Source organism: Podarcis cretensis (genome assembly GCF_951804945.1).
Source record: "Podarcis cretensis genome assembly, chromosome: 18".
Classification (NCBI taxonomy): Eukaryota; Metazoa; Chordata; class Lepidosauria; order Squamata; family Lacertidae; genus Podarcis; species Podarcis cretensis.
The window spans coordinates 10,856,130-10,881,177 of NC_137188.1; the positions used below are offsets into that span (position 1 = coordinate 10,856,130).

Sequence of the window (25,048 nt, forward strand, 5' to 3'; positions counted from 1 at the left end):
TTCCTCCAAGGAGACCCAGGGGGTGTACATGGTTCCCCCCTTTTAACCCCTACAACAACCCTGCGAGGTGTTGTTGTTGTTGTTTAGTCGTTTAGTCGTGTCCGCCTCTTGGTGACCCCCTGGACCAGAGCACGCCAGGCACTCCTGACTTCCACTGCCTCACACAGTTTGGTCAGACTCATCTTAGCAGCTTCGAGAACACTGTCCCACCATCTCGTCCTCTGTCATCCCTTTCTCCTTGTGCCCTCCATCTTTCCCAACATCAGGGTTTTTTCCAGGGAGTCTTCTCTTCTCATGAGGTGGCCAAAGTCTTGGAGCCTCAGCTTCAGGATCTGTCCTTCCAGTGAGCACTCAGGGCTGATTTCCTTAAGAATGGAGAGGTTTGATCTTCTTGCAGTCCATGGGACTCTCAAGAGTCTCCTCCAACACCATAATTCAAAAGCATCAATTCCTCGGCGACCAGCCTTCTTTATGGTCCAGCTCTCACTTCCATACATCACTGCTGGGAAAACCAGAGCTTTTACTATACGGACCTTTGTTGGCAAGGTGATGTCTCTGCTTTTTAAGATGCTGTCTAGGTTTGTCATCGCTTTTCTTCCAAGAAGCAGGCGTCTTTTAATTTCGTGGCTGCTGTCACCATCTGCAGTGATCATGGAGCCCAAGAAAGTAAAATCTCTCATACATTACTTTAATTCCAAAGCAAGAGGTAGATAGATTGGAAGTGAAAAATTATAGACCAATTTCATTATTACCGTATTTTTTGCACCATAACAATCACTTTTTTCCTCCTAGAAAGTAAGGGGAAATGTCTGTGTGTGTTATGGAGGGAATGCCTATGGGTGGAATGCCTACGGATTTTCCTCCTCTAAAAACTATGTGCGTGTTATGGTCGGGTGCGTGTTATAGAGCGAAAAATACAGTAAATTGTGTTTATAAAATGTTTGCAAATATTTTAGCAAGGAGAATGAAAGGTACACTATTGGAAATAATCCATCAAGATCAAACAGGATTCCCCCCCAGGTCAACAAATGAAAGAAAATACTAGAAATATAATAAATATCATTGAGTATTTGGAAGTGAGAAACGATAAACAGGCAGCGTTGATGTTTATTGATGCGGAAAAAGCTTTTGACAATGTTTCATGGGCCTTTATGTTGAAGGCCCTAGAGCAGATGAACTTTGGAATGACATTTGTAAGAGGCATAGAGGCTATCTATTCTAAGCAAAAGGTGAAGTTGATAATTAATAATATTATTAGACGTAAAGGTAAAGGGACCCCTGATCATTAGGTCCAGTCGTGGACGACTCTGGGGTTGCGGTGCTTATCTCACTTTACTGGCCGAGGGAGCCGGCCTACAGCTTCCGGGTCATGTGGCCAGCAGGACTAAGCCGCTTCTGGCGAGCCAGAGCAGCGCACGGAAACGCTGTTACCTTCCCACCGGAGTGGTACCTATTGATCTACTTTGACGTGCTTTCGAACTGCTAGGTTGGCAGGAGCTGGGACCGAGCAACGGGAGCTCACCCCATCATTGCGGGGATTCAAACCGCTGACCTTCTGATTGGCAAGTCCTAGGCTCTGTGGTTTAACCCACAGCACCACCCGCATCCCATGTGATAGATTTACGTAAGGGCCCTAAGCTATAGCTTGCTTAGTTTATACGTAAATCTATCACATGGGGTGTGGGTGGTGCTGTGGGTTAAACCACAGAGCCTAGGACTTGCCGATCAGAAGGTCGGCGGTTCGAATCCCCACAATGACCGGGTGAGCTCCCGTTGCTCGGTCCCAGCTCCTGCCAATCTAGCAGTTCGAAAGCACGTCAAAGTAGATCAATAGGTACCACTCCGGTGGGAAGGTAACAGCGTTTCCGTGCGCTGCTCTGGCTCGCCAGAAGCGGCTTAGTCATGCTGGCCACATGACCCGGAAGCTGTATGCCGGCTCCCTCGGCCCATAAAGCGAGATGAGCGCCGCAACCCCAGAGTCGGCCACGACTGGACCTAATGGTCAGGGGTCCCTTTACCTTTACCTAAATCTGACACTGTCCATCATCTGCCCCGGTCCTCCAATTCTGAGCAGGACTCTCTCTCTAACCTCCTCCTCCAGCCCCTCTGCAGTGAACATCTCAAAAGCCGAAAAGCGACCCTCTTGTGGCCCCCCAAAAGTGTTGTTTAACCTTGACCTAGAACTGTTCAGCATAGCCAGGATGCTCATCTCGATTCCTGGAAGGTTAATAGAATTCCAATTTGCAAGCTGCAGAAGGAGGTAGTGTTCGTTCTTTCATGTCTGCTAAATACAGTGCCCTCAAAGAAACATAATTTGTAATGTTCCACATGACATGAATTCTAACCGGCTTTCGCCGTGATGAGTTTCACTATTTACTCCTGTGTAATCTTTCCCTAACGACATTAAAAAGAGAGAGTGAGAGGGACAGAGAGAGAGAGAGAGCGTGTCGTAGTAAATGTAGTTATTTTGCAAGTGACATTTTACACAGGGAGAAGGGGGGAGCGGGCCGCGCGCGACGAGAGAAAATGGTAATTTAATATAGATAAAAGGAGCAAATTAAGGAAGTTGAAAAACAGATGCTTTGGAGCAGGAGAGGGGGAAAATATTGAGAAAGATAAATTCCGCCTGCCCGCTTCCGGACCAAGGGAGAGAGAGGGGCCTTGCTATCATGAAGTGCTTTGGGGTCGTGGATTTTAATTAATAATGTTATTATTATTTTAACATTTCTTTATTGATTGCAGCAAGGGGGGAAACGCAGACAACTTTCTGGTTCAAGGGATGGCTCGGGAGCGTGTGATGTTAAGTTTCCGAATTCGCGGCGCTGACCTTGAAACTGACAGCGCGAAGGGGCCCGATCTCTTTCCTTGCCGGGGCCCGGTCCAAGCCGTGAGGTTGCAAAACGGAGATCTGCGTGGACCTCTCGAGGTGAGGGAAATCGCAACACACGCAAAGAGACACACCGCCTCTCTGGCTGCTATTGGCTTAGCTGCTCTGATGTCACAGAAGGCCTGCGTCACGCGAGAGCCCTGCCAAAAGGGAGGCCCAACTAGTCCAGCGTCGTGACCCAGTGGCCATTGAAATCTTTGCCTAACCTGCTTTTAAAGTGGGTGGCCATGCCTGCCTCTTGTGGCAGGGAGTTCCGTAGTTGAAATCTGAGCTGCGTGAAGAAGGACTTCATTGTTTCTGCGTTGAATCTTCCAGTGTTCGGCTTAGTTCCAATGTTCCAATAAACGGCCCCAGTCCAGTATACCTGAAGGAGAGTCTCCATCTCCACCGTTCTGCCCGGACACTGAGGTCCAGCGTCGAGGGCCTTCTGGCGGTTCCCTCCCTGCGAGAAGCAAAGCTACAGGGAACCAGGCAAAGGGCCTTTTCGGTGGTGGCGCCCGCCCTGTGGAATGCCCTCCCATCAGATGTCAAAGAGATAAACAACTACCTGACATTCAGAAGACATCTGAAGGCAGCCCTGTTCAGGGAAGTTTTTAATGTGTGACATCTTAGTGTATTTTTGGTCTTTGTGGAAGCCGCCCAGAGTGTCTGGGGAAACCCACCCAGATGGGCGGGGTACAAATAATAAATTATTGTTGTTGTTGTTGTTGTTGGGCATCCACAAGTTCTCGCGTTCTGCTTCCTCCACGCCAGGAATAATTTCATATCATTTCCCCTGGACCTTCACTCAGGGCATAGCAAGGGGGTGTGCGGTAGGTGCGGTCCGCCCTGGGCGTCCCCACTAAGGGGGGTGACAAAATGGCAGGCAGCACTCACCGCGGGGCCTTCAGTGCACCCAAGCTATGCGTATTGGGCGCCCACAGGCCCCATGCTGTCTGCCCGCTGCCTCCCCCCAGCATAGCTGTCAGCTATGGCTTCCTCCACCGCTGCCACTTCCCTGAACTGAAAATCCCTTGATGGTTTCGGTTGCCCTCGTCTTCACCTCTCCTAACCGTTATTGGCTTAGCTGCTCTGATGTCACAGCAGGCTACCGGCAAGGGAAATCACAACCTCTCCAGCCTTTATTGGCTTAGCTGACGCCACAATAGGCCTGCGTTAAGTGCTGTTACATCCTCTCTGACTGTTACTAGCTTAGCTGCTGCGATGTCAAGCAGGCCTGTGTTGGGAGGGAAAAAAAAGATGGCTTCCTTGGCTCCTATTGGCTTAGCTGCTCTGATGTCACAGCAGTGCAAGCAGGAGAAACCACAGGCCCCCCAGCTCACCCCCTCGCGGGGATTCGAACTGCCGACCTTCCGATCCACAATGGGCCTGGGGGTTAACCTGAGCAACACGGTCCAGGTCCGGTCCCGAATCCAAGGATTCCATGAGGAGCCAGTCCAACAGGGCCAAGGCACGAAACCAGGCTAGGTCAGGCACAGGGTTCCAGCAAGCAGCAATGTTGCTCCCGCAACCTGGGGCAGGGTCCGGCAGCTTTTTATCTTTGACGGGGTAACGGCTGGTCCTGATCCCCCAGTGACTCACCTCCCTGTCTCGCCCGAAGGCGAGCACTCCTCCTGCGAGTACTGAGGTCTCTCCTTCTCTCAGTCTCCGCAGCTCGGGATATGTCGGTGGGTTACTAGGCCCAGGGGCCACCTCAGCCTCCCCTGACCCAACCGGTAGTGGAGCAGCTGTAAGTGATGGGCCAGCTGGAGGCAACGAGGGAATCCCCGCATCTGGAGCCAGGGCAGGCTCAGGCCCCTGACTGGCCCAGCTGGTGCTTGTTGCAGGGGAACCTGTGCAGACTGGGGCTCTTCAGAATCAGGCCCCAGACTCTGTTCAAATGCCGCCTGAGGCAGAGGATCTGGCGCGGACCGAGACTCCTCCGGTTCCAAGTCCAAGCCTGAGTGTGATGGCCTGGGATTCGGACTCGGAGGCTGAACCTGAGGAATCCCAGCCTGCACAGGAGTCCCTGCCTCCAGCTGAGCCAGGGCTGGGGCTTGAGCCTGAAGGGTCCTCACCTGTGCTGGGTCCTCAGGTGAGTCTGCTCTGGGTCCTGAGGTGATGGAGGACCCATTGCCTGCAGGTGCTCCACTCTCAGCCCCGTCAGAGGAAGCTGAGGTTGCCTCTGGGTCCAGTAACCCTCCAGCCTCTCCTGAGCTGCAGAGGCTCAGGGCAGAGAGGCGGAGGGAACTAAGTTCCCGCAGGAGGAGGGCTCACCTCCAGGCCAGGAGAGGCGAGTCACCTGAGGATTGGGGCCGCCCTATGCCTCGGGGCAGATAAAAGCCAGCCAGCCCCAGTCCCAAGTTGCGGGAGCAACATCGTTGGTAGCCTGTTCCTGCCTGCACCCTGTCCTGCTCTTCTGCCGGAGCTCCTGACCTCACCCGACTCCCTGCCTTGGACCCAGCTTCAGCTTTGACGGACAGCCTCAATACTGTACCCTTGACCTCGGACTGGACTCAGACCACGCCTCACAGAAACCCACGGGACCAGCACATCGGGTCCCAGGCCATCACACACAAGCCCAAGAGTGTGCTGGTCCCAGGGGAGGATTACTGAGGCGTGGTCAAAGTCCGGTCCTGGGCCGAGGGTCTGGAGACTGTCCACAAAGGGCGAAGCGAGGTCGAAAGCAAGAAGCCAGGCATGGTTGGGAACTCCGGAAAAACAGGTCTGGGTACTGGCAAAAACAGGTTTCCAACGTCGTTGCTCCCACAACCTGGGACCGGGCTGACTGGCCTTTATCTTCTCTGAGGCCAGGGGCGGTCCTGGCCCCCAGGAGACCCGCCTCTCTTGGCCGTAAGGCGAGCACTCCTCCTGCGGGAACTTAGTTCCCTCCGCCTCTCTGCCCTGAGCCTCTGCAGCTCAGGAGAGGCTGGAGGGTTACTGGACCCAGGGGGAGACTCACCTTCCCCTGACGGGGCTGAGAGTGGAGCACCTGCAGGCAATGGGTCCTCCATCACCTCCGGAGCCAGAGTGGATTCACCTGGTGCCTGCTTCTGAGGATCCGGCACAGGTGCAGGCACTTCAGATTCAAGGCCCTGCCCCGGCTCAGCCGGCCCTGGAGGCGGGACTCCTGTGCAGGCTGGGACACCTCAGGTTCAGCTTCTGAGTCAGATTCCCAGGCCATCACAAAGAGGCTCAGTGGTTTAGACCACAGCGCCAACCCAAACTCCCCAGGTACAGCGAGTCACCAGGAGCCTTTGCATGGCCAGGTTTCTTGCCCTTGCCATTTTCAGGCATGCTCTCGTACCCTACCCAAGCCAGGATCCTCCCTCTCTCACCATTGCTCCCTTTCCTTCTTTACCAAAAAAGAAAAGAAAAGAAAATGAAGATAAATGAAGACTCTTAAATCAGGGGCTTTCTTAATGGGTGGTCCGGGAAGCTAATTTCGAGCGTTTGATTATTTTTCCTCCCTGGTAGCCGAGCCGGGCCACAGGTCCCGGCAGGAGGGCTGAGTTCAAATCATTTACAAGCTGAAACATGGGCTGGGAACAGAATCGTCTTTAGCGCTGCTGTCCCGCCACCCTTCCCTCCCCCAGCTACTACGATGGGCGTGATTGCAAGGGGAAAACAGATGAGTTGCAAAGGGCCTTTCTCTCTCTCTCTCTCTCTCTCTCTCTCTCTCTCTCTCATATCGGTTTATTTTCATTATTATCTGTGGAATGTGGCCCCGCCAGCTGGGTCTTTGGGTGTTCGGCGCTCCCGAGCCGCCGCCAGAGGTTAAATAGAGTCACGCCGGCTAATTAAACCGGTCCCTGAGATTGCTTTGGTTTAGGACCGACGGGGTAATCAGGATGCTTAAATTGGCTATGTTGTCGCTTCCGATTTTGCTGTATTTTCGAAACGCAGCTCGGAGGAAGAGCTCGGGGAATGTAAGGAGAGAGACCTGGTGGATCGGGCCCGTCCAGCATGGGTGGCCAACAAGGGGAGCTCACAAGCATGTTCTGAGCCCCAGAACAACTCTCTCCCCCTGTGGTTTGTAGCAACTGACATTCAGGAGCTTTCACAGCTGTCCATGGAGGCGCAGGTCAGTTCTGTGTCCAGGGCAGCTGTCTACCAGCACCATCTGGTAAGCAAGATGAGACCCTCCCTGGCCACAGACTGTCTGGCCAGAGTGGTGCATGCTCTGGTTATCTCCTGCTTGGACTACTACCATGCGCTCTATGTGGGGCCGCCTTTGAAGGTGACCTGGAAACTACAACTAATCCAGAATGCGGCAGCTGGACTGGGGACTGGGAGCGGCCGCCGAGACCATATAACACCGGTCCTGAAAGACCTAGGTAAAGGAACCCCTGACCTGGGGTTGTGGCGCTCATCTCGCTTTACTGGCCGAGGGTGCCAGCGTACAGCTTCCGGGTCATGTGGCCAGCAGGACTAAGCCGCTTCTGGCGAACCAGAGCAGCACACGGAAACGCTGTTTACCTTCCCACCAGAGCGGTACCTATTTATCTACTTGCACTTTGACGTGCTTTCGAACTGCTAGGTTGGCAGGAGCAGGGACCGAGCAACGGGAGCTCACCCCATCATTGTGGGGATTCGAACCACCGACCTTCTGATCGGCAAGTCCTAGGCTCTGTGGTTTAACCCACAGCGCCACCCGCGTCCCTTCTCCTGAAAGACCTACCGGTCCTGAAAGACCTCTCAAGGTGAGGGAAATCGCAACACACACAAAGAGACACACAGCCTCTCCGGCTGCTATTGGCTTAGCTGCTCTGATGTCACAGAGGTTCAGGCCAAAGGGGAGGCCCAACTAGTCTCAGTGGTTTAGACCGCAGCGCCACCCGCGTCCCCAGTACTTACATATGTAGTAATACTCATGCCCCGGTCGGAATTCAAAGCCCAGCGAAAACGGGGTGAAGAGCTGGAACTTCTCGGAGAACTTCAGCGGCCCGTTGGGCGAGTCGGGCCGGTTGCACTCCCAGCGCTTGAAGCCATTCTGGCGGTGGTCGCAGGAGTCATGGCCCTCATAGTTGACCATGTAGAGGATGTATCTCTCCATATGGTCCATGGGGAACGGGAGCTCGTAGTGAGGGCAGTAGATGTCCAGGTAGTCGTTTATGCTCACCTCCACGGTGTAGTCACCCTGGTGGAACCTGCAGGGGGAGGGAAAAGCAGAGCTTAAGGGACTCAGAACGTCACCAGCATCATATAACCTACATGAGTCCAATTAATGCATGAAAGGGTTAATCCTGGGAGACACGGGTGGCGCTGTGGGTTAAACCACAGAGCCTAGGACTTGCCAATCAGAAGGTCGGCGGTTCGAATCCCCGCAATGATGGGGTGAACTACCGTTGCTCGGTCCCTGCTCCTGCCAACCTAGCAGTTCAAAAGCACACCAGGGAAAGTAGATAAATAGGTACCGCTCCGGCAGGAAGGTAAATGGCATTTCCGTGCACTGCTCTGGTTCACCAGAAGTGGCTTAGTCACGCTGGCCACATGACCCGGAAGCTGAACGCTGGCTCCCTCAGCCAGGAAAGCAAGATGAGCGCCGCAACTCCAGAGTCAGTCACGACTGGACCTGATGGTCAGGGGTCCCTTTACATTTAAGTGGAAATGGCACTCATTCCGCGAGTTGCTTCGTCTTGCGATTTTTTCGTCTTGTGGAGTGCGGATTTCCTGGGTATTAACGGCTTCAAGAAAAAGGAAGCAAACCCACAAGACGTTCTCATCTGGTGAAGCAAGCCCATAGGGAAAATCGTCTTGCGAAGCAACTCAAGAAACGAAAAACCGCATTCGTCTTGCGAGGTACCACTGTATTTGCACTTTGACGAGCTATCGAACTGCTAGGTTGGCAGGAGCAGGGACCGAGCAATGGGAGCTCACCCCGTCGTGGGGATTCAAACCACCGACCTTCTGATCGGCAAGTCCTAGGCTCTGTGGTTTAACCCACAGCGCCACCTGTGTCCATTTCCACTTAGGATCCGGGAAATCCATATTTGAAACGTCGCCGTGGCAAAGAAATTCACAGCAAGTGGATTTTGGGGTGCCCTGAGGCTCAAGCACCCCTGAGCTGCTGGCCTTCTGGCAATTCCTGATGCCAATAGCCAGACAGCTCTGTCGATTAGAGCACGGTGCAGGCAACGCCAAGTCTGCAGGTTCGGCAGCTGCGAATTCTGGGGTTGGACTAGATGATCCTTGGAGGGCCCTTCCAGATCTAAGATTCCACACAATATCTACAAAACAGCTCTGCCTCTTGCGGAGAAGCCCCGAGTGCCCGAATCGTCCACGTGGTCGGCCTAATCTTACCTCTTCCCATTACCTTTTTACAAGATTAAACAGAGCACCTCTTAAAATTAATAAAGTGGCAACAGTAGGTGATTAGTAAAGTAGTGTGCGGGGGGGGGGAATCGTTTTCGGCGCCCCCTCAGGTGTTGTATTCACAGGCCAACTCTAGCTCTCTCTCTCTCTCTCTCTCTCTCTCTCTCTCTCTCTCTCTCTTATATATATGTATTTTGCATTTTTTGAGACAGATTATCTGGGAGATTAGGGGCTTAGTCAAAGCAGGAAAATCAGGCAATGGTATCTCAGATTCGGAAGGGGGTGCACCGGGCTCCTTAAGACACCATAACTAATTGCTTTCTGAGATTGCTGTTTCTCCCCACCCCCCTTCTTTGGCTGATCTCGTCTAATGTCCCCCCCCAGCTTCTCCCCACCCTCTGCGTCCTGAGGACTGTCGCCCCTGAAAAAGGCGTTGCCTGGATGAACCCCATATTATCCTCCTTCACACCCTCCAGTAGAGACTGTTCCCATAGATCGAGGGGGGGGGGGTCTGTATCCCTAGGGGGGGCCCAAGTATGGCACTTGGCTTAATTTCAGGTGGGTGGGAAGGAGACGAGGGGGAATTAAGAGGGAAAGCGTGGCTGGAAGAGAGGGGACAAAGGGGGGGGGGGCGGAAAAGACAGAAAGGGGAGATGGCAAGAAGAGAGGGGACAAAGCGGGGGGGGGGGAGACAGAAAGGGGGTGAAGGGGGTGGCAGGAAAAAAGAGAAAGAAAGGAGGAGGCAGGGAGAGGATTTAAGGGGGAACAGTGACAAAAAAATAAGGCAAAAAAGCTAAAGCTAAAGAACCCCTGGATGGTTAAGTCCTGTCAAAGGCGACTCTGGGGTTGCGGCGCTCATCTCGCTTTCAGGCCGAGGGAGCTGGCATTTGTCCACAGACAGCTTTCCAGGGCATGTGGCCAGCAGGACTAAACCACTTCTGCTGCAACGGGACAGCGTGACGGAAACCAGAGTGCACGGAAACGCTGTTTACCTTCCCGCCACAGTGGTACCTATTTATCTACTTGTGCTGGTGTGCTTTCAAACTGCTAGGTTGGCAGGAGGTGGGACTCAATCCGTCGCAGGGATTTGAACTGGTGACCTTCTGATCAGCAAGTCCAAGAGGCTAAGTGGTTTAGGCCACAGCGTCACCCACACAAAAAATAAGGTGGACTTTGAGGTCTAGCCCCAACCACCCTGGCCAACAAATGGAAAGAAGACAAAGTCCCGACTAGAGACAAGAGGCTGATGAAGATGATGGATTATGCTGAAATGGCCTAAATGACATCAGTAACCAGGAAGAAAGGAATTTTAATAAGGAATGGGAAAAACTCACAATGTACTTAATAGAACACTGTAAACAACTAAAAACAGGGTTTGAGAAACACATGCAATGTATTAAAAACGAAGGTAAAAAATGGATTACTAGAGAAAAATAGAGTAAAAATGTGAGGCAGTTGAAAAAGATTGAAAATAGAAGCCATGGAAGGGTGAAGAGGAGTCTAAGAATTCAGGGAAACCTAAATGCCAATGGTGGTGTTTACTGTTTGGAATTTAAGTGTGTAGTGTAAAACTGAATAAAAAATATTGTGTAAAAAAAGAGAGAGACTATTTCTCCAACGTATAGGCCAAACTCTGACACCCTATCCCCACGACCCTCAGCGGCCCTGATTCATAGCCTTCCTGAGTACGATTTGCTCACCTGGGATGATGAGAATGGCTCTTGCTCACCTGTGTGAGGTATAGAGAGATGTGGGATGATGCATTTGTGTGAGAGAAAAACCTCTGGCTTTTAACTGCACAGGAGAAACTATCACACCCGTTGCCACGCCCCTGTTTGCCTCCGGCCCCCAGAAAGCTGCCCATTTAAGACTGCGGCCCTCAACCAGAGAAAGGTGCCCTGCTCCCCAGGTAAAAGGTAAAAGGTAAAAGGACCCCTGGATGCTTCAGTCCATTCAACGGAACCATGGAAGGGTGGAGGGGGGGTCTAAGGATTCAGAGACTCCTAAATGCCGATGGTGTGGGGTGCGGGTGGCGCTGTGGGTTAAACCACAGAGCCTAGGACTTGCCGATCAAAAGGTCGGCGGTTCGAATCCTCGCAATGACGGGGTGCAAGTAGATAAATAGGTACCACTCCGGTGGGAAGGTAAACGGCGTTTCCGTGCGCTGCTCTGGTTCTCCGGAAGCGGCTTAGTCCTGCTGGCCACGTGACCCGGAAGCTGTACGCCGGCTCCCTCGGCCAATAAAGCGAGATGAGCACCGCAACCCCAGAGTCGGCCACGACTGGACCTAATGGTCAGGGGTCCCTTTACCTTTACCTTTAAATGCCGATCTTGATGTTTAATGTTTGAATTTGAACATGCAGTGTAAAACTCAATAAAAAAGATTATACATTTAAAATGAAGAGGGGATCGCAGCCTTGGAAAAAAGGAATCCTGTGTGGTTCCAAGGTTTGCATACCTTCCGCCCCTGAAAGTTTCTCATTCCTGTGTGCCAATGGAGAGGATAAAGACTCTGTGCCCCCCAGGGGTTCTCTGACCCTCCACCCCCCCGCCTCCCAGCATCCAGAAGCGGAAACGCATTACCTTTCGCAATGCATACATACTTCCAAACAGATCTATAACTCTCCATGAGCCGTTTCGTTGCCCAGCGGAAGACGTGACCACATCTCCATTTAAATGGAGACGGCCGCAGCCAGCAGCTTCCCACTGAGCCGAGAAGTGGCAATTGAGCATGGGAGGGCGGGGCCGCTTCCCCCCCAGATCTGTGGCCCACCTACAAGACGAGAGCGCACCGCTGGGTGCGTAATGCAAACCGCGGCGGGTGCAGGAGTGAGTGGGCGGGCGGGCGGAAGAGGAAAGGACGGCTCTTGGTTCTGCGAAGCCGGTGACTCTTGGGGGAGAATTCTGGTTTGGTTGGGAACCGAGGAAGAAGAAGAGGAAGGGGAAGAGGAAGAGGAAGAGGAAGAGGAAGAGGAAGAGGAGGAGGAAGAAGAAGAAGAAGAAGAAGAAGAAGAAGAAGAAGAAGAAGAAGAAGAAGAAGAAGAAGAAGAAGAAGAATTTATTATTTATACCCCACCCATCTGGCTGGGTTTCTCCAGCCACTCTGAGCGGCTTCCAACAGAATACAGTGGTACCTCGGGTTACAGACGCTTCAGGTTACATACGCTTCAGGTTACAGACTCCGCCAACCCAGTAATAGTGCTTCAGGTTAAGAACTTTGCTTCAGGATGAGAACAGAAATTGCACGGCAGCAGTGGAAGGCCCCATTAGCTAAATTGGTGCTTCAGGTTATGAACAGTTTCAGGTTAAGAACGGACCTCTGGAACGAATTAAGTACTTACATACGCTTCAGGTTACAGACTCCGCTAACCCAGAAATAGTACCTCAGGTTAAGAACTTTGCTTCAGGATGAATCACGGCGGCAGCAGCAGGAGGCCTCATTAGCTAAAGTGATGCTTCAGGTTAAGAACAGTTTCAGGTTAAGAACGGACCTCCGGAACGAATTAAGTTCTTAACCCGAGGTACCACTGTATTAAAATACAATAGTCCGTCAAACATTAAAAGCTTCCCTAAACAGGGCTGCCTTCAGGTGTCTTCTAAAAGTCTGGTAGTTGTTTATTTCCTTGACATCTGGTGGGAGGGTGTTCCACAGGGCGGGCGCCACCACCAAGAAGGCCCTCTGCCTGGTTCCCTGTAACTTGGCTTCTCATAGCCAGGGGACCGCCAGAAGGCCCTTGGCGCTGGACCTCAGTGTCCGGGCAGAACGATGGGGGTGGAGACGCTCCTTCAAGTATACTGGACCTATCCTCAGGATGCCTTCCAACTCAATAATTCGATGATTCTGCGAATCAAGGAAGCTGTCAGGTCCTTGCGCTCGAATCCTGCATGCTGGTTTCCCACTAGGGTGAGCGTTATTATCCCAACCCACCCAAAATCCCAGCCTGTGTGCGACGTAGGCTGAAGTTCCACCGGGAAAGCTGCCGAGCCTGGCCTAAAATCTGCATTACGAGTTGCGAGCGAGCCTTTCTGGTTTTCTCTAGCTATCCCCCCCCCCCTCTAGCCTCTCCAGCTCAACGCTCTCCTAGCTTCCACCTGCTAATGATATCATTACTCAAGGCTGCCGGAGAGCACTCCGCGGCGTTTATCTCTCTCCGGGGGGAACGGGCCTGGCTAGGTCTCCTTCAACCACGAGCCTCGCCATTAGGGTCCCACTCATCAGGCGCTCTTGAAAGGTCTCAGAGCTCTGAGGGGCTTCGTCAGAGAGAACCGCCTCTCTGCTGCGGCAACCTACATTTCATAGCCTCTTTCTCTCGCTCTCTTAGTGCGTGTTTGGAACAGAGACCAATCCCTTCCGGTGCAGGTACAGAATACACAGGTCGGCACAGGCGATGTGCTGGTCCAGGGGGGTGGTTACCGTGGGGCGAGGTCCAGGACCTGAGTTGAGGGTCGGCAGACAGTCCTCCACGGGCGAAGCGGGGTCCACAGCGAGGAGCCGGGCAAGGACAGGAACTCTGGGGGAACAGGTCTGGGTGCTGGCTGAAACAGCTCATCAACGACGTTGCTCCCGCAACCTGGGACCGGGCTGACTGGCCTTTATCTTCTCTGAGGCCAGGGGCGGCCCCGGCCCCCAGGAGACCCGCCTCTCCTGGCCACGAGGCAAGCACTCCTCCTGGGAGAAACCAGTTCCCTTCGCCTCTCTGCCCTGAGCCTCTGCAGTTCAGGAGAGGCTGAAGGGTTACTGGACCCAGAGGGAGACTCACCTGCAGGCACTGAGTCCTCAACCACCTCTGGAGCCAGAGTGGGATCACCTGGTGCCTGCTCCTGAGGCTCCGACACAGGTGCAGGCGCTTCAGAATCAAGGCCCTGCCCCAGTTCAGCCGGCCCTGGAGGCGGGGACTCCTGTGCAGGCTGGGATTCCTCCGGTTCAGCCTCTGAATCAGATTCCCAGGCCATCACAGGTGAGCATGTGCCATGGGCCCACACCCCGACCCACTAACAAGCCCCCCAGGATCACCCCCCCTCTTTGCAATTGCAAGCAAAGAACCTCAGAACAGCAGGATCAGGCCAGGGGCTGATCAGGACCAGTTTCCTGTTCTCGTAGGGAGAGCTAGATGCTCTAATGCAGCGGTTCCCAACCTGTGGGTCCCCAGATGTTGTTGTTGTTGTTTAGTCGTTTAGTCGTGTCCGCCTCTTTGTGACCCCCTGGACCAGAGCACGCCAGGCCCTCCTGTCTTCCACTGCCTCCCGCAGTTTGGTCAAACTCATGTTTGTAGCTTCGAGAACACTGTCCCACCATCTCGTCCTCTGTCGTCCCCTTCTCCTTGTGCCCTCCATCTTCCCCAACATCAGGGTCTTTTCCAGGGAGTCTTCTCTTCTCATGAGGTGGCCAAAGTCTTGGAGCCTCAGCTTCAGGATCTGTCCTTCCAGTGAGCACTCAGGGCTGATTTCCTTCCGAATGGAGAGGTTTGATCTTCTTGCAGTCCATGGGACTCTCAAGAGTCTCCTCCAGCACCATAACTACAACTCCCATCACCCCTGAGCTCTGGCCTTGCTAGCTGGGAATGATGGGAGTTGTAGTCCAACAACATCTGGGGACGCGCAGGTTGAGAACCGCTGCTCTAATTGGAAGGTCATGAGGAGGACCTGAGTGCGAGAGCGGCTCTCCTCTCCTGTAGGTTCCAGCTGCTGGCATTCAGAAATGTCAGGAGCATGTGAAGAGGCTGCTGGATCAGGCCAGCAGCCCCTCTAGTCCTGCCTGCCTCCAATGAGGCTGGCATTTGCAACCCCAACATCCCCACGTCTTGGTGGGCAGGGTGGAAGAAACTCGTTGGGACATCTTCCTTGCTTCTCTCCAGTCCCGAAGTCCTGGCCCTGCTCTCAAAACTCCTGCACCACTGAATCCCGAGACTTGGGGACGATGCTGTATCTGTATAAAGATCCCCTTCTGAAAGGTACCTTTTATCATGTGTGGCAGTCATGGAAGGTAATACAGTGGTGCCCCGCAAGACGAATGCCTCGCAAGATGAAAAACCTGCTAGACGAAAGGGTTTTCTGTTTTGGAGGTGCTTCGCAAGACGAATTTCCCTATGGGCTTGCTTCACAAGACGAAAATGTCTTGCAAGTTTTTCCGACTCCCCCCCCCCCTTTTTCTAAGCCGCTAAGCCGCTTATCCACTTATCCGCTAAGCCACTAAAAGCCGCTAAGCCGCTAATAGCGCTAATCCGCTAATGGGCTTGCTTCGCAAGATGAAAAAACCGCTGGACGAAGAGACTCGCGGAACGGATTCTTTTCGTCTTGCGAGGCACCACTGTAAAGGCTTTCTGGGAAATGATATACAGTAGTACCTCGGTTCTCAAACGTAATCCGTTCCGGAAGTCCGTTCCAAAACCAAAGCGTTCAGAAACCAAGGCTCGCTTTCCCATAGAAAGCAATGCAAAACGGATTAATCCGTTCCAGACTTTTAAAAACAACCCCTGACACAGCAATTCAACATGAATTTTACTATCTAACGAGACCGTCGATCCATAAAACGAAAGCAATAACCAATGTGCTGTACTATAAAATAAATAAAGACCGTATTGTAGATGATAAAAATTAAAACTAAATATTTTTCATACGTGCACTGATGATACTCATTGTTTGGATGGGGGGCTTTTATCCATTTCCGCAGTCACACAACCAGACAATCAGTAGCTGAACTGGGTTCCACACAGTCACAAAAGCAAATGAACCGAAAAAGCCTCAAAAAATAGCAAAAACAAAAGCGGCAGGCTTAATCCATTCCGGAAGTCTGTTTGACTTCTGAAAAGTTCAGAAAGCAAGGCGCAGCTTCTGATTGGTGCAGGCGCCCCGGAAACAATAGCCGACAGCCGCATCGGACGTTCAGCTTCCGAAAAACGTTCGAAAACCAAAACACTTCCGGGTTTTCAGCGTTTGGGAACCAAGGTGAGTTAACTCAGGAGAGTTAAATGGAACCTCCTTGTACGGGAGCAGTCTATCACAAATAGACACAAAAAGCCCTTCTTGGCTTCCTGGGGGCATCTGATGAGGGGCTCCGCAGAGTGGGCCTAGGTGGGATCCTGGCCTGATCCGAGGGGACTCTTGGCACGCTCTGCTAAGGCGACGGGGCTCATCTGAAAGCTATTAAGCAAATGGGCACAATTACTTTGATTAAATTAATTTATTTAATGAGAACGAAGCAAATCTGCATGATTTCACTTGCTTTGCATAATTTATCCCACCACTTCTTCTCCTCCGCTTTCGCACAAGTTGTCTGGCTTTCTGCTAATCACGGGGAGACGGGAACAGGCTCTCCACCCTTCTCCCTTCCCTCCGTTCTGCCTTTGGAAATGTCAAGCATCCGTCTGCAAACATGAGGACTAGCCGCTTAAAATTCCCTGGGCCCCTGGCTTCCACCCTTGACAGGCCTTGACAGCTCTGAAAGGTCCCAGAAACACCGTCCATAGCTGTCAACTTACAGATTTGAAAATAAGGGACCTGCAGCCTCACCTGTTCCAGGCACTCCAGTCTTCCTGTCCCCCTGCAGTCTGGTCAAACTCATGCTGGTAGCTTCGAGAACACTGTCCAACCAACTTTGTAACCAGAGGTTCAACTGAATAGAATCTGAATCACATGCACCACAAGGCCTATGCAGCCTCAACTTAAGATGGCTCCCTGGCCTGGCTTTGCACTGCAAAGTTTGCAGCAGCACGTGCAACAAAATGGCGTCCAGCAATCTAAAACCCCCTCAGCTTGCATTAACTAGCCACACACATGGCATGCTAGCTCCACCCCCCAGTCGTTCTCAGACTCCTTATTGGGTGAGCAACACAGCCAAGCAACACAGTTGGAGCCTCCCTCCTCCCTGGCCGGCAGGGAGGGAGGGAGGGGAGCTGCTTCCTTTGAAATTTAAGGGACATTTAAGGGATATCTATCAATAAGGGACAGCAGCGGGACATGGCACTGGAATAAGGGTCTGTCCCTTCAAATAAGGGACACTTGACAGCTATGCCGTCTCTCCCATCTAACAGTGATGGCGTTCCTCCCCCCCAACCTCATCTGCATTGGCCCTAACCGACTATCCGGTCTGACCGGGAAGGGTTAAACACCAACAGGGGGAGCCACCCGAGATGCATATCCCTAGGCGCTCCCCAAGGGGTTACCGCTCGGGGGCGCGCTTTAGGCCCTAGCCTCCGTAGGTTTCGGACGAGGCGTCGCCCCTCGGAGTCCTTTAACGAACTACCCTTCAAGCATTGGGGGAGGTGATGGCGTTCCTCCCCCCCAACCTCATCTGCATGATAATACCCCGGCCAATGCCTACCGCCAAAACCGAGGGAGTTGTGACGATTTGCTACGAGGTAGGCGAAAAAACCAAGTGGCTCACAAAACCAGCCAATTAGCCAAATGGAAAAACTCCTACCAGGCCCCTTGCGGCGACCAGCCGAAGCCCATAGCAAGGTCAGTGGCAAAACCTAAAGGGCGGGTGGGTGGGAAACTGTGTCGTCTCCAGGGAAGAAAGGCTCGCCGCCAATACCCTCAGACCTGTAACCAATCCCTAACGCCTTGAAAATGCTGATTTCAGGGCAAGTTCCACAGGTTTTATTTTCTCGGGGCGGGGTGGTGGTGGAGAGGTGCCCTTGAGCTCGTGGCACACCTGTGTGTGTGCGCGCCCCCAAGCACCATAGTCAGCCCCCCCAGGACCAATAGCTCTGCCCACCCCTGTTCTAGAAGAACCATCAATTGTTGGCAATGTTGTGACGGCACTGCACATTTCACTACAAATTGTTGCTGCCATGGTATTTACCATATTTTTCACTCTATAAGACGCACCAGACCACAAGACTCACCTAGTTTTTGGAGGAGGAAAACAAGAAAAAAAATATTCTGAATCTCAGAAGCCAGAACAGCAAGAGGGATCGCTGCGCAGTGAAAGCAGCAATCCCTCTTGCTGTTCTGGCTTCTGGGATAGCTGCGCAGCCTGCATTCGCTCCATAAGACGCACACACATTTCCCCTTACTTTGCAGGAGGCAAAAAGTGAGTCTTATAGAGCAAAAAATACGGTAACTGTTTTTGTTTTCGGATGTTCCTTTGGAAGTCGAACGGCTTCCACTGAGGTTTTTGTCTCCATTGAAATTGCAGACAGCGCTTTGCACCTCAGTTTTCGAACGTTTCGGAAGTCGAACGGTCTTCCGGAACAGATTACGTTCAAAAACCGAGGTTCTACTGTACTCTGTTTCACTTGAGTGATTCAAACACTGAGTTTCACAAGAAATGAAATGTGGCATATCAAAGAAGGGTGATGTCTGTCCCCCCCCCTGGGTGTGGTTGGGGGGTCCCAACTCCCAGCAGTGCCAACAGACAGCATGGCCACTGGGGGCTGTAATCCACCTGGAGTCTTGTATCCAGTTCTGGACACCTCATACTAAGAAGGGTATGGACAAGATGAAAAGTGTACAGAGGACAGCACCCAAGATGTTAAAAGTTCTGGAAACCAAGCCCTACAAGAAAGGTTGAAGGAGAAGTTTAGCCTGGAGGAGAGAGGGCTGAGAGGTGATATAATAGCCATCTTCTGATATATGAAAGGCTTTCAAACGGAGGATGGAGCAAGCTTGTTTTCCAGTGCTCCAGATGGCGGGTTCAGGTGACTTCAAGTTACAAGAAAGGAGTTTCCAGCTAAACATTGGGAATAACATTCTGAAAATAAGAGCCATTGGATGATGGAAAGAGCTCCCTTGGAAGGTGATGTGCTCTCCTTCACTGGAGGTCTTTAAGCAGAGTTAGGGTGGCCATTCGTCAGGGATACTTTAGTTGCTATCCCTGCTTTGCAAGGGGTTGGACTAGATGACCCTCGGGGATCCCTCCCAAATCTATGATCCTATGATCCTATTGTTATTATTATTATTATCCATGCTTTTTTAGACAGAAGCTGATTTGTGAAGGTGAGGTGGCAATACTGTATACCTCAGCCTCAGTCCAGTATCCCTGAAGAAGCATCTCCACCCCCATTGTTCTGCCCGGACACTGAGGTCCAGCTCCGAGGGCCTTCTGGCGGTTCCCTCCCTGTGAGAAGCGAGGTTACAGGGAACCAGGCACAGGACCTTCTCGGTGGTGGCGCCTGCCCTGTGGAACGCCCTCCCATCCAGATTTCAAGAAGATAGACAACTATCTGACATGTGAAAGCAGCCCTGTTTAGGGAAGGTTTTAATGTTTGATGTTTTATTCTGTTTTTAATCTGTTGGTAGCCACCCAGAGCACTAACAGGTGGTACCTCGGTTCTCGAACGTCATCCATCCCGGGAGCCCGTTCGGCTTCCAAAACATTCGTAAACCGAGGCTTCCCATTGGTTGCAACAGCTTCTTGCACTCAAACAGAAGCCGTGCTGCACGTTCAAGTTCTGAAAAACGTTCGAAAATGGAAGCATTTACTTCCAGGTTTTTGGTGCTCAGAAACCGGAATGTACGACAACGGAGGTGTTCGGGAATCGAGGTACCACTGTATTATTATGATTAGTAGTAGTGGTATACCTCTCTTCGTCTGCAGATCTTAGGGCAAACCGCTACATAAAATTACAATATCAAAACCACAAAATACATAGTAGGAACAGGAACAACGACAAAGCAATCATTTCCCCTCCTATATTTAAAAGAGCATCTAGAATCAAGCGGTGTATAGATTTTAGGCAAACAAACACTATATATAATATGCACATGAGAAACCTATACTAATCCAGAGCAGATCGGTAAGGTGTTTGTTTAAGGTTGAAGTAGCAATAATAAAAGACTCTGGTCCGCGATCGTCACAGTGTGAGTTTTTCCAAGGAGCCTTTAAGCGCCTGCACATCTCATTACTCGCGCCGTAAGTCCTGCGATCACAGGGCGAAACAAACTAATTAATGCAAAAGGTCCGGGTGATTCCTGCGCCGCCCTCCATCTCCCCGTATCTGTTGTGGCAACTTTGGCCCCCGGCAAGGTAACTTTTGAAAAATGCAAAATGAACGTCGCTCCCGCTCACCGCCAACCCTTCACACAGAAGACCGGCTCTCCAGTTTCAGAGACAAAACACCTCCGCTGCCCTCCATGTAAATGTGGCCAACATCAGAAACCGCAGCACAACTCTCTCTCTCCCCCCTTTCCCTTGGAAGAGAATTAATTGATTTGCATTAAAGGCAAAATACTAAAGGAACGGGCAAGCAGGCATTAGGAGTCACCCCCGCTCAATAACAATAAGGAAGGATGTGGCGGGTCTCTTGAGGGAACAGGATGACGGATAATGTTTACGCGTTTGAAGGATAAGTGACACGCGGCAGAACCCCAAAATCAAAGCTGACTGAGCCCACCTGAGACATCCCTTCCTCTTGCGGGGCCAGCAAACACTGTTGATGGGAAAATAGATGTTGCACAGGCAAATTCGGGGCCGTTGATGGCTACTCTACCAATGCCAGTGTACTGGAAGAAGCAAAGATCACCAGTGTCAAAGCAATGATTCTTCAACATCAACTTTGTTGGACCAGTCATGTTGTGCGGATGCCTGATTATCGTCTTCCAAAGCAACTGCTCTATTCCCAACTTTAAAATGAGAAGAAGAAGAGTTTGGATTTGATATCCCGCTTTATCACTACCCTAAGGAGTCTCAAGGGACGCGGGTGGCGCTGTGGGTTAAACCACAGAGCCTCTTGGGCTTGCTGATCAGAAGGTCGGCGGTTCGAATCCCTGCAGTGACGGGGTGAGCTCCTGTTGCTCTGTCCTTGCTCCTGCCCACCTAGCAATTCGAAAGCACGTCAAAGTGCAAGTAGATCAATAGGTACCACTCTGGTGGGAAGGTAAACGGCGTTTCTGTGCACTGCTCTGGTTCACCAGAAGTGGTTTATGCTGGCCACATGACCCGGAAGCTGTACGCCGGCTCCCTCGGCCAATAAAGCGAGATGAGCACCGCAACCCCAGAGTCGGCCACGACTGGACCTAATGGTCAGGGGTCCCTTTACCTTTTAAGGAGTCTCAAAGCGGCTAACATTCTCCTTTCCCTTCCTCCCCCACAAGAAACACTCTGTGAGGTGAGTGGGGCTGAGAGACTTCAGAGAAGGGTGACTGGCCCAAGGTCACCCAGCAGCTGCAGGTGGAGGAGCGGAGACGCGAACCCGGTTCACCAGATTATGAGTCCACTGCTCTTAACCACTACATCACACTGGCTCTCCACACTGGGAAGCATAATGCTGGCGGTCAACAAAAGAGGTTCAACAGAGATGCATTTTAAATAAAAGCACACATTCTACTCGTGTAAAAACACCAGGCAGGTCCCACAAATAACCCAGAGGTGCATTTTAAATAAAAGCACACATGCTATTATTATTATTATTATTATTATTATTATTATTATTATTATTATTATTAGATGGCGCCTTGTCTGCCTGCTTCTGGCAACTCCAGCTGCCAAGCTGGTGCCAAAAGTAGTTCTCTGTTTTCCTTTGGACCCCCATCAGTGAAGTTGAGAGGCAGGTCTTGTCGTCCGGGCAGCGCCGGACCTCGCTGCCCAGGCTTGCGCCCCGGAGAGGGTCACTTTGGTGCAGTTTGACCTCACCCCCCGAGGCGCACTCCATTGTCTATTGAGGCAGGCAAATGCTAACGACAACCAGCTGCTGGAAACCTCAGGAGGGGAGATGGTTGGTTCCCTCCCTGTGAGAAGCCAAGTTACAGGGAACCAGGCAGAGGGCCTTCTCGGTGGTGGCACCCGCCCTGTGGAATACCCTCCCAGCAGATGTCAAAGAGAACAACAACTACTAGACTTTTAGAAGACATCTGAAGGCAGCCCTGTTTAAAGGTAAAGGGACCCCTGACCATTTGGTCCAGTCGTGACTGACTCTGGGGTTGTGGCGCTCATCTCGCTTTACTGGCCGAGGGAGCCGGCGTACAGCTTCCGGGTCATGTGGCCAGCAGGACTAAGCCGCTTCTGGTGAACCAGAGCAGTGCACGGAAACACCATTTACCTTCCCGCCAGAGCGGTACCTATTTATCTACTTGTACTTTGACGTGCTTTCGAACTGCTATGTTGGCAGGAGCAGGGACCGAGCAACGGGAGCTCACCCCGTCATTGCGGGGATTCGAACCGCCGACCTTCTGATCGGCAAGTCCTAGGCTCTGTGTTTAACCCACAGCGCCACCCGCGTTTAGGGAAGCTTTTAATGTTTGATGCTTTACTGTATTTTAATATTTTGTTGGAAGCTGCCCAGAGTGGCTGGGGAAGCCCAGCCAGATGGGCGGGGTATAAATAATAAATTGTTGTTGTTGTTGCTGCTGATCTTGTGCCCGAGTCTGGCTTGGGGGCTTTATTTTAGGGCATCTGGTTTGCCACTTTGAGGACAAAATGCCCTTTGGGGGGCTCATTTGACGGACACCTGGGTAGGGATGTCCTGACGCGACGTCTTCCGCTGGGGGGAATCGAGGCTTTTCTTCGCAGACAGCGCACGCAGCCAGCTCTGGCGAGACGCCTGTTAATTTGCCATCATTTAAAGCCGTTCCCTTCGCAAAATGTCAACAGAGTTTTAAAAAGGCGCCACCTGGCAAGGTCCCCGCTGGGCTGCTGTAATTCCCTCGGCGGGACGGCCAAACCGCTGTAATTAAAAGGAGCGGGGCTTCAACAGGCTCCTCGTTGCGTGGTGCTAATTTGTTGCCTTTGTGCAAAAAATAAAATAAAATAAAATAATAAGGCGCCAAATCCCGTCAGACACAACAAGATGGAGCCACAGCAGGGCAGGAGAGAGATGGCATGGAAAGCAAAGGGAAAGACGTCTTCCTGGCTGCTGCAAGGGTTCGGCTACCGGCGACGAGGAGCATTCAGAACGTCTTTCTAAAAATAAAATAATTAAAACATCCCAACTCGGCTCTGACTCATTCTAGGATTTCTGTTCCTAGAAAGCCAGGGGTTTCTGCACTGTAGAATCCTCCTGTGTAACATCGCTGATTCAGAAATGGCTAGTTTTGCTAGATGTCATGGCTTGTTTAAGGGACGCGGGTGGCGCTGTGGTCTAAACCACTGAGGCTCTTGGGCTTGCCGATCAGAAGGTCAGAGGTTCGAATCCCCGCGACGGGGGGAGCTCCTGTTGCTCGGTCCCTGCTCCTGCTGTCAGAAACGGAAGAGGTAACAGGGTTTAGTGAGCGGGGAGAGTCTGTGGCAGAGAGCAGTCCGGAATCAGGCAGGAGAGGAGGGGGACCAGGAGACAGAGAGGAGTCCTGCTGCTGTCCCTTATTGACGATGTCCCTTAAATTTCCTGGGTTTCAAAGGAAGCAGCTCCTCTCCCTCCCTCCCTGCCAGCCAAGAGCTCCAAGACCCCCCTCTCCCAGCTCTGACCCTGTGCTCTTGGTCAGGGGGCCAGTCCACTGTCCCTCAGACCTTGTGGGGGGCCGGATTATAATAATAATAATAATAATAATAATAATAATAATAATAATAATAATTTATTATTTATACCCCACCCATCTGGCTGGGCTTCCCCAGCCACTCTGGGCGGCTTCCAAAAAAATATTAAAATACTGTAATACATCAAACATTAAAAGCTTCCCTAAACAGGGCTGCCTTCAGATGTCTTCTAAAAGTCTGGTAGTTGTTGTTCTCTTTGACATCTGGTGGGAGGGCATTCCACAGGGCGGGGGCCACCACCAAGAAGGACCTCTGCCTGGTTCCCTGTAACTTGGCTTCTCGCAGTGAGGGAACCGCCAGAAGGCCCTCGGAGCTGGACCTCAGTGTCCGGGTAGAACGATGGGGGTGGAGACGCTCCTTCAGGTATACTGGGCCGAGGCTGTATAGGGCTTTAAAGGTCAACACCAGCACTTTGAATTGTGCTCGGAAACGTACTGGGAGCCAATATAGGTCTTTCAAGACCGGTGTTATATGGCCTCGGCGGCCTATATTTTGAAAGAAAAAAAAGTGAACGAATTCCTGTGCCCCACATATAACCCAGAGATGCATTTTAAATAAAAGGAAACACTCTACTCATGTAAAAACACGCTGATTCCCGGACCGTCCGCAGGCCAGATTGAGAAGGCTATTGGGCCAGATACAGCCCCGGGGCCTTAGATTGCCTACCCATGCTCTTGGTCTCTCGCAAACCCTCCTGCTTTGGGGTGAAAAGGGGCCTTGCAGCCGCGATTTTTCAGCGCGTGTTGAATCTGCTGGTTGCCTCAGTCCTCGAAAACAATTAGAGTCTCCTTCCGTTGCTGGAGTCCGACCCGCAGAGAGATTACAACCCCGGTGATTCTTTGCTTGTTGATGGTGTGTGTGTGTATATATATATTTCCATTTTCACGAGCGTTTAGCCTGAGCTGTTGAGGCTATGGTAATTACACCTTCACTGTTGGAAAGAGCTAGAAATAATTATCTCGCAGTTTCCTGGGGTGCTGGAAGGCCTGAATAGCAATTGATGTTGCTCCTGGGCTGGGATGGAGCGAGGCAGAATGACTCGGACGTGTCCTTATCCTCTCGGTGATGGTGTGGTGAATGGGGGGCGGCGGCGGGGGGAGAGCCACCAGGTCTGCGATAATCCTGACATGCAAAGCAGCCCCAGCAACACGGAAATCTGACCTGATTGCAAAGCCAGGTAGCTGCTCCACCTGGCTTGGCGTTGTCTGCACGGGCTGGCAGCAGCAAAACTAGGTCCCAGTCCTTAAAGGTAAAGGTAAAGGGACCCCTGACCATTAGGTCCAGTGGTGGCTGACTCTGGGGTTGCGGCGCTCATCTCGCTTTATTGGCCAAGGGAGCCGGCGTACAGCTTCTGGGTCATGTGGCCAGCAGGACTAAGCTGCTTCTGGCAAACCAGAGCAACGCATGGAAATGCCGTTTACCTTCCCGCCAGAGTGGTACCTATTTATCTACTTGCA

At 51.9% G+C, this 25,048-nt stretch overlaps 1 protein-coding gene across 1 annotated transcript in view; it reads right to left on the reverse strand.

Annotated features, from left to right (window-relative positions):
* EFNA2 (ephrin A2) overlaps nt 1-25,048 on the reverse strand; it is a 169,797-nt gene that overhangs the window by 19,063 nt on the left and 125,686 nt on the right. Inside the window, exon 2 of the mRNA XM_079961008.1 lies at nt 7,724-8,016. Within this exon, the coding sequence (XP_079817134.1) occupies nt 7,724-8,016 (293 nt within the window). The remainder of the gene's footprint in view (nt 1-7,723; nt 8,017-25,048) is intronic.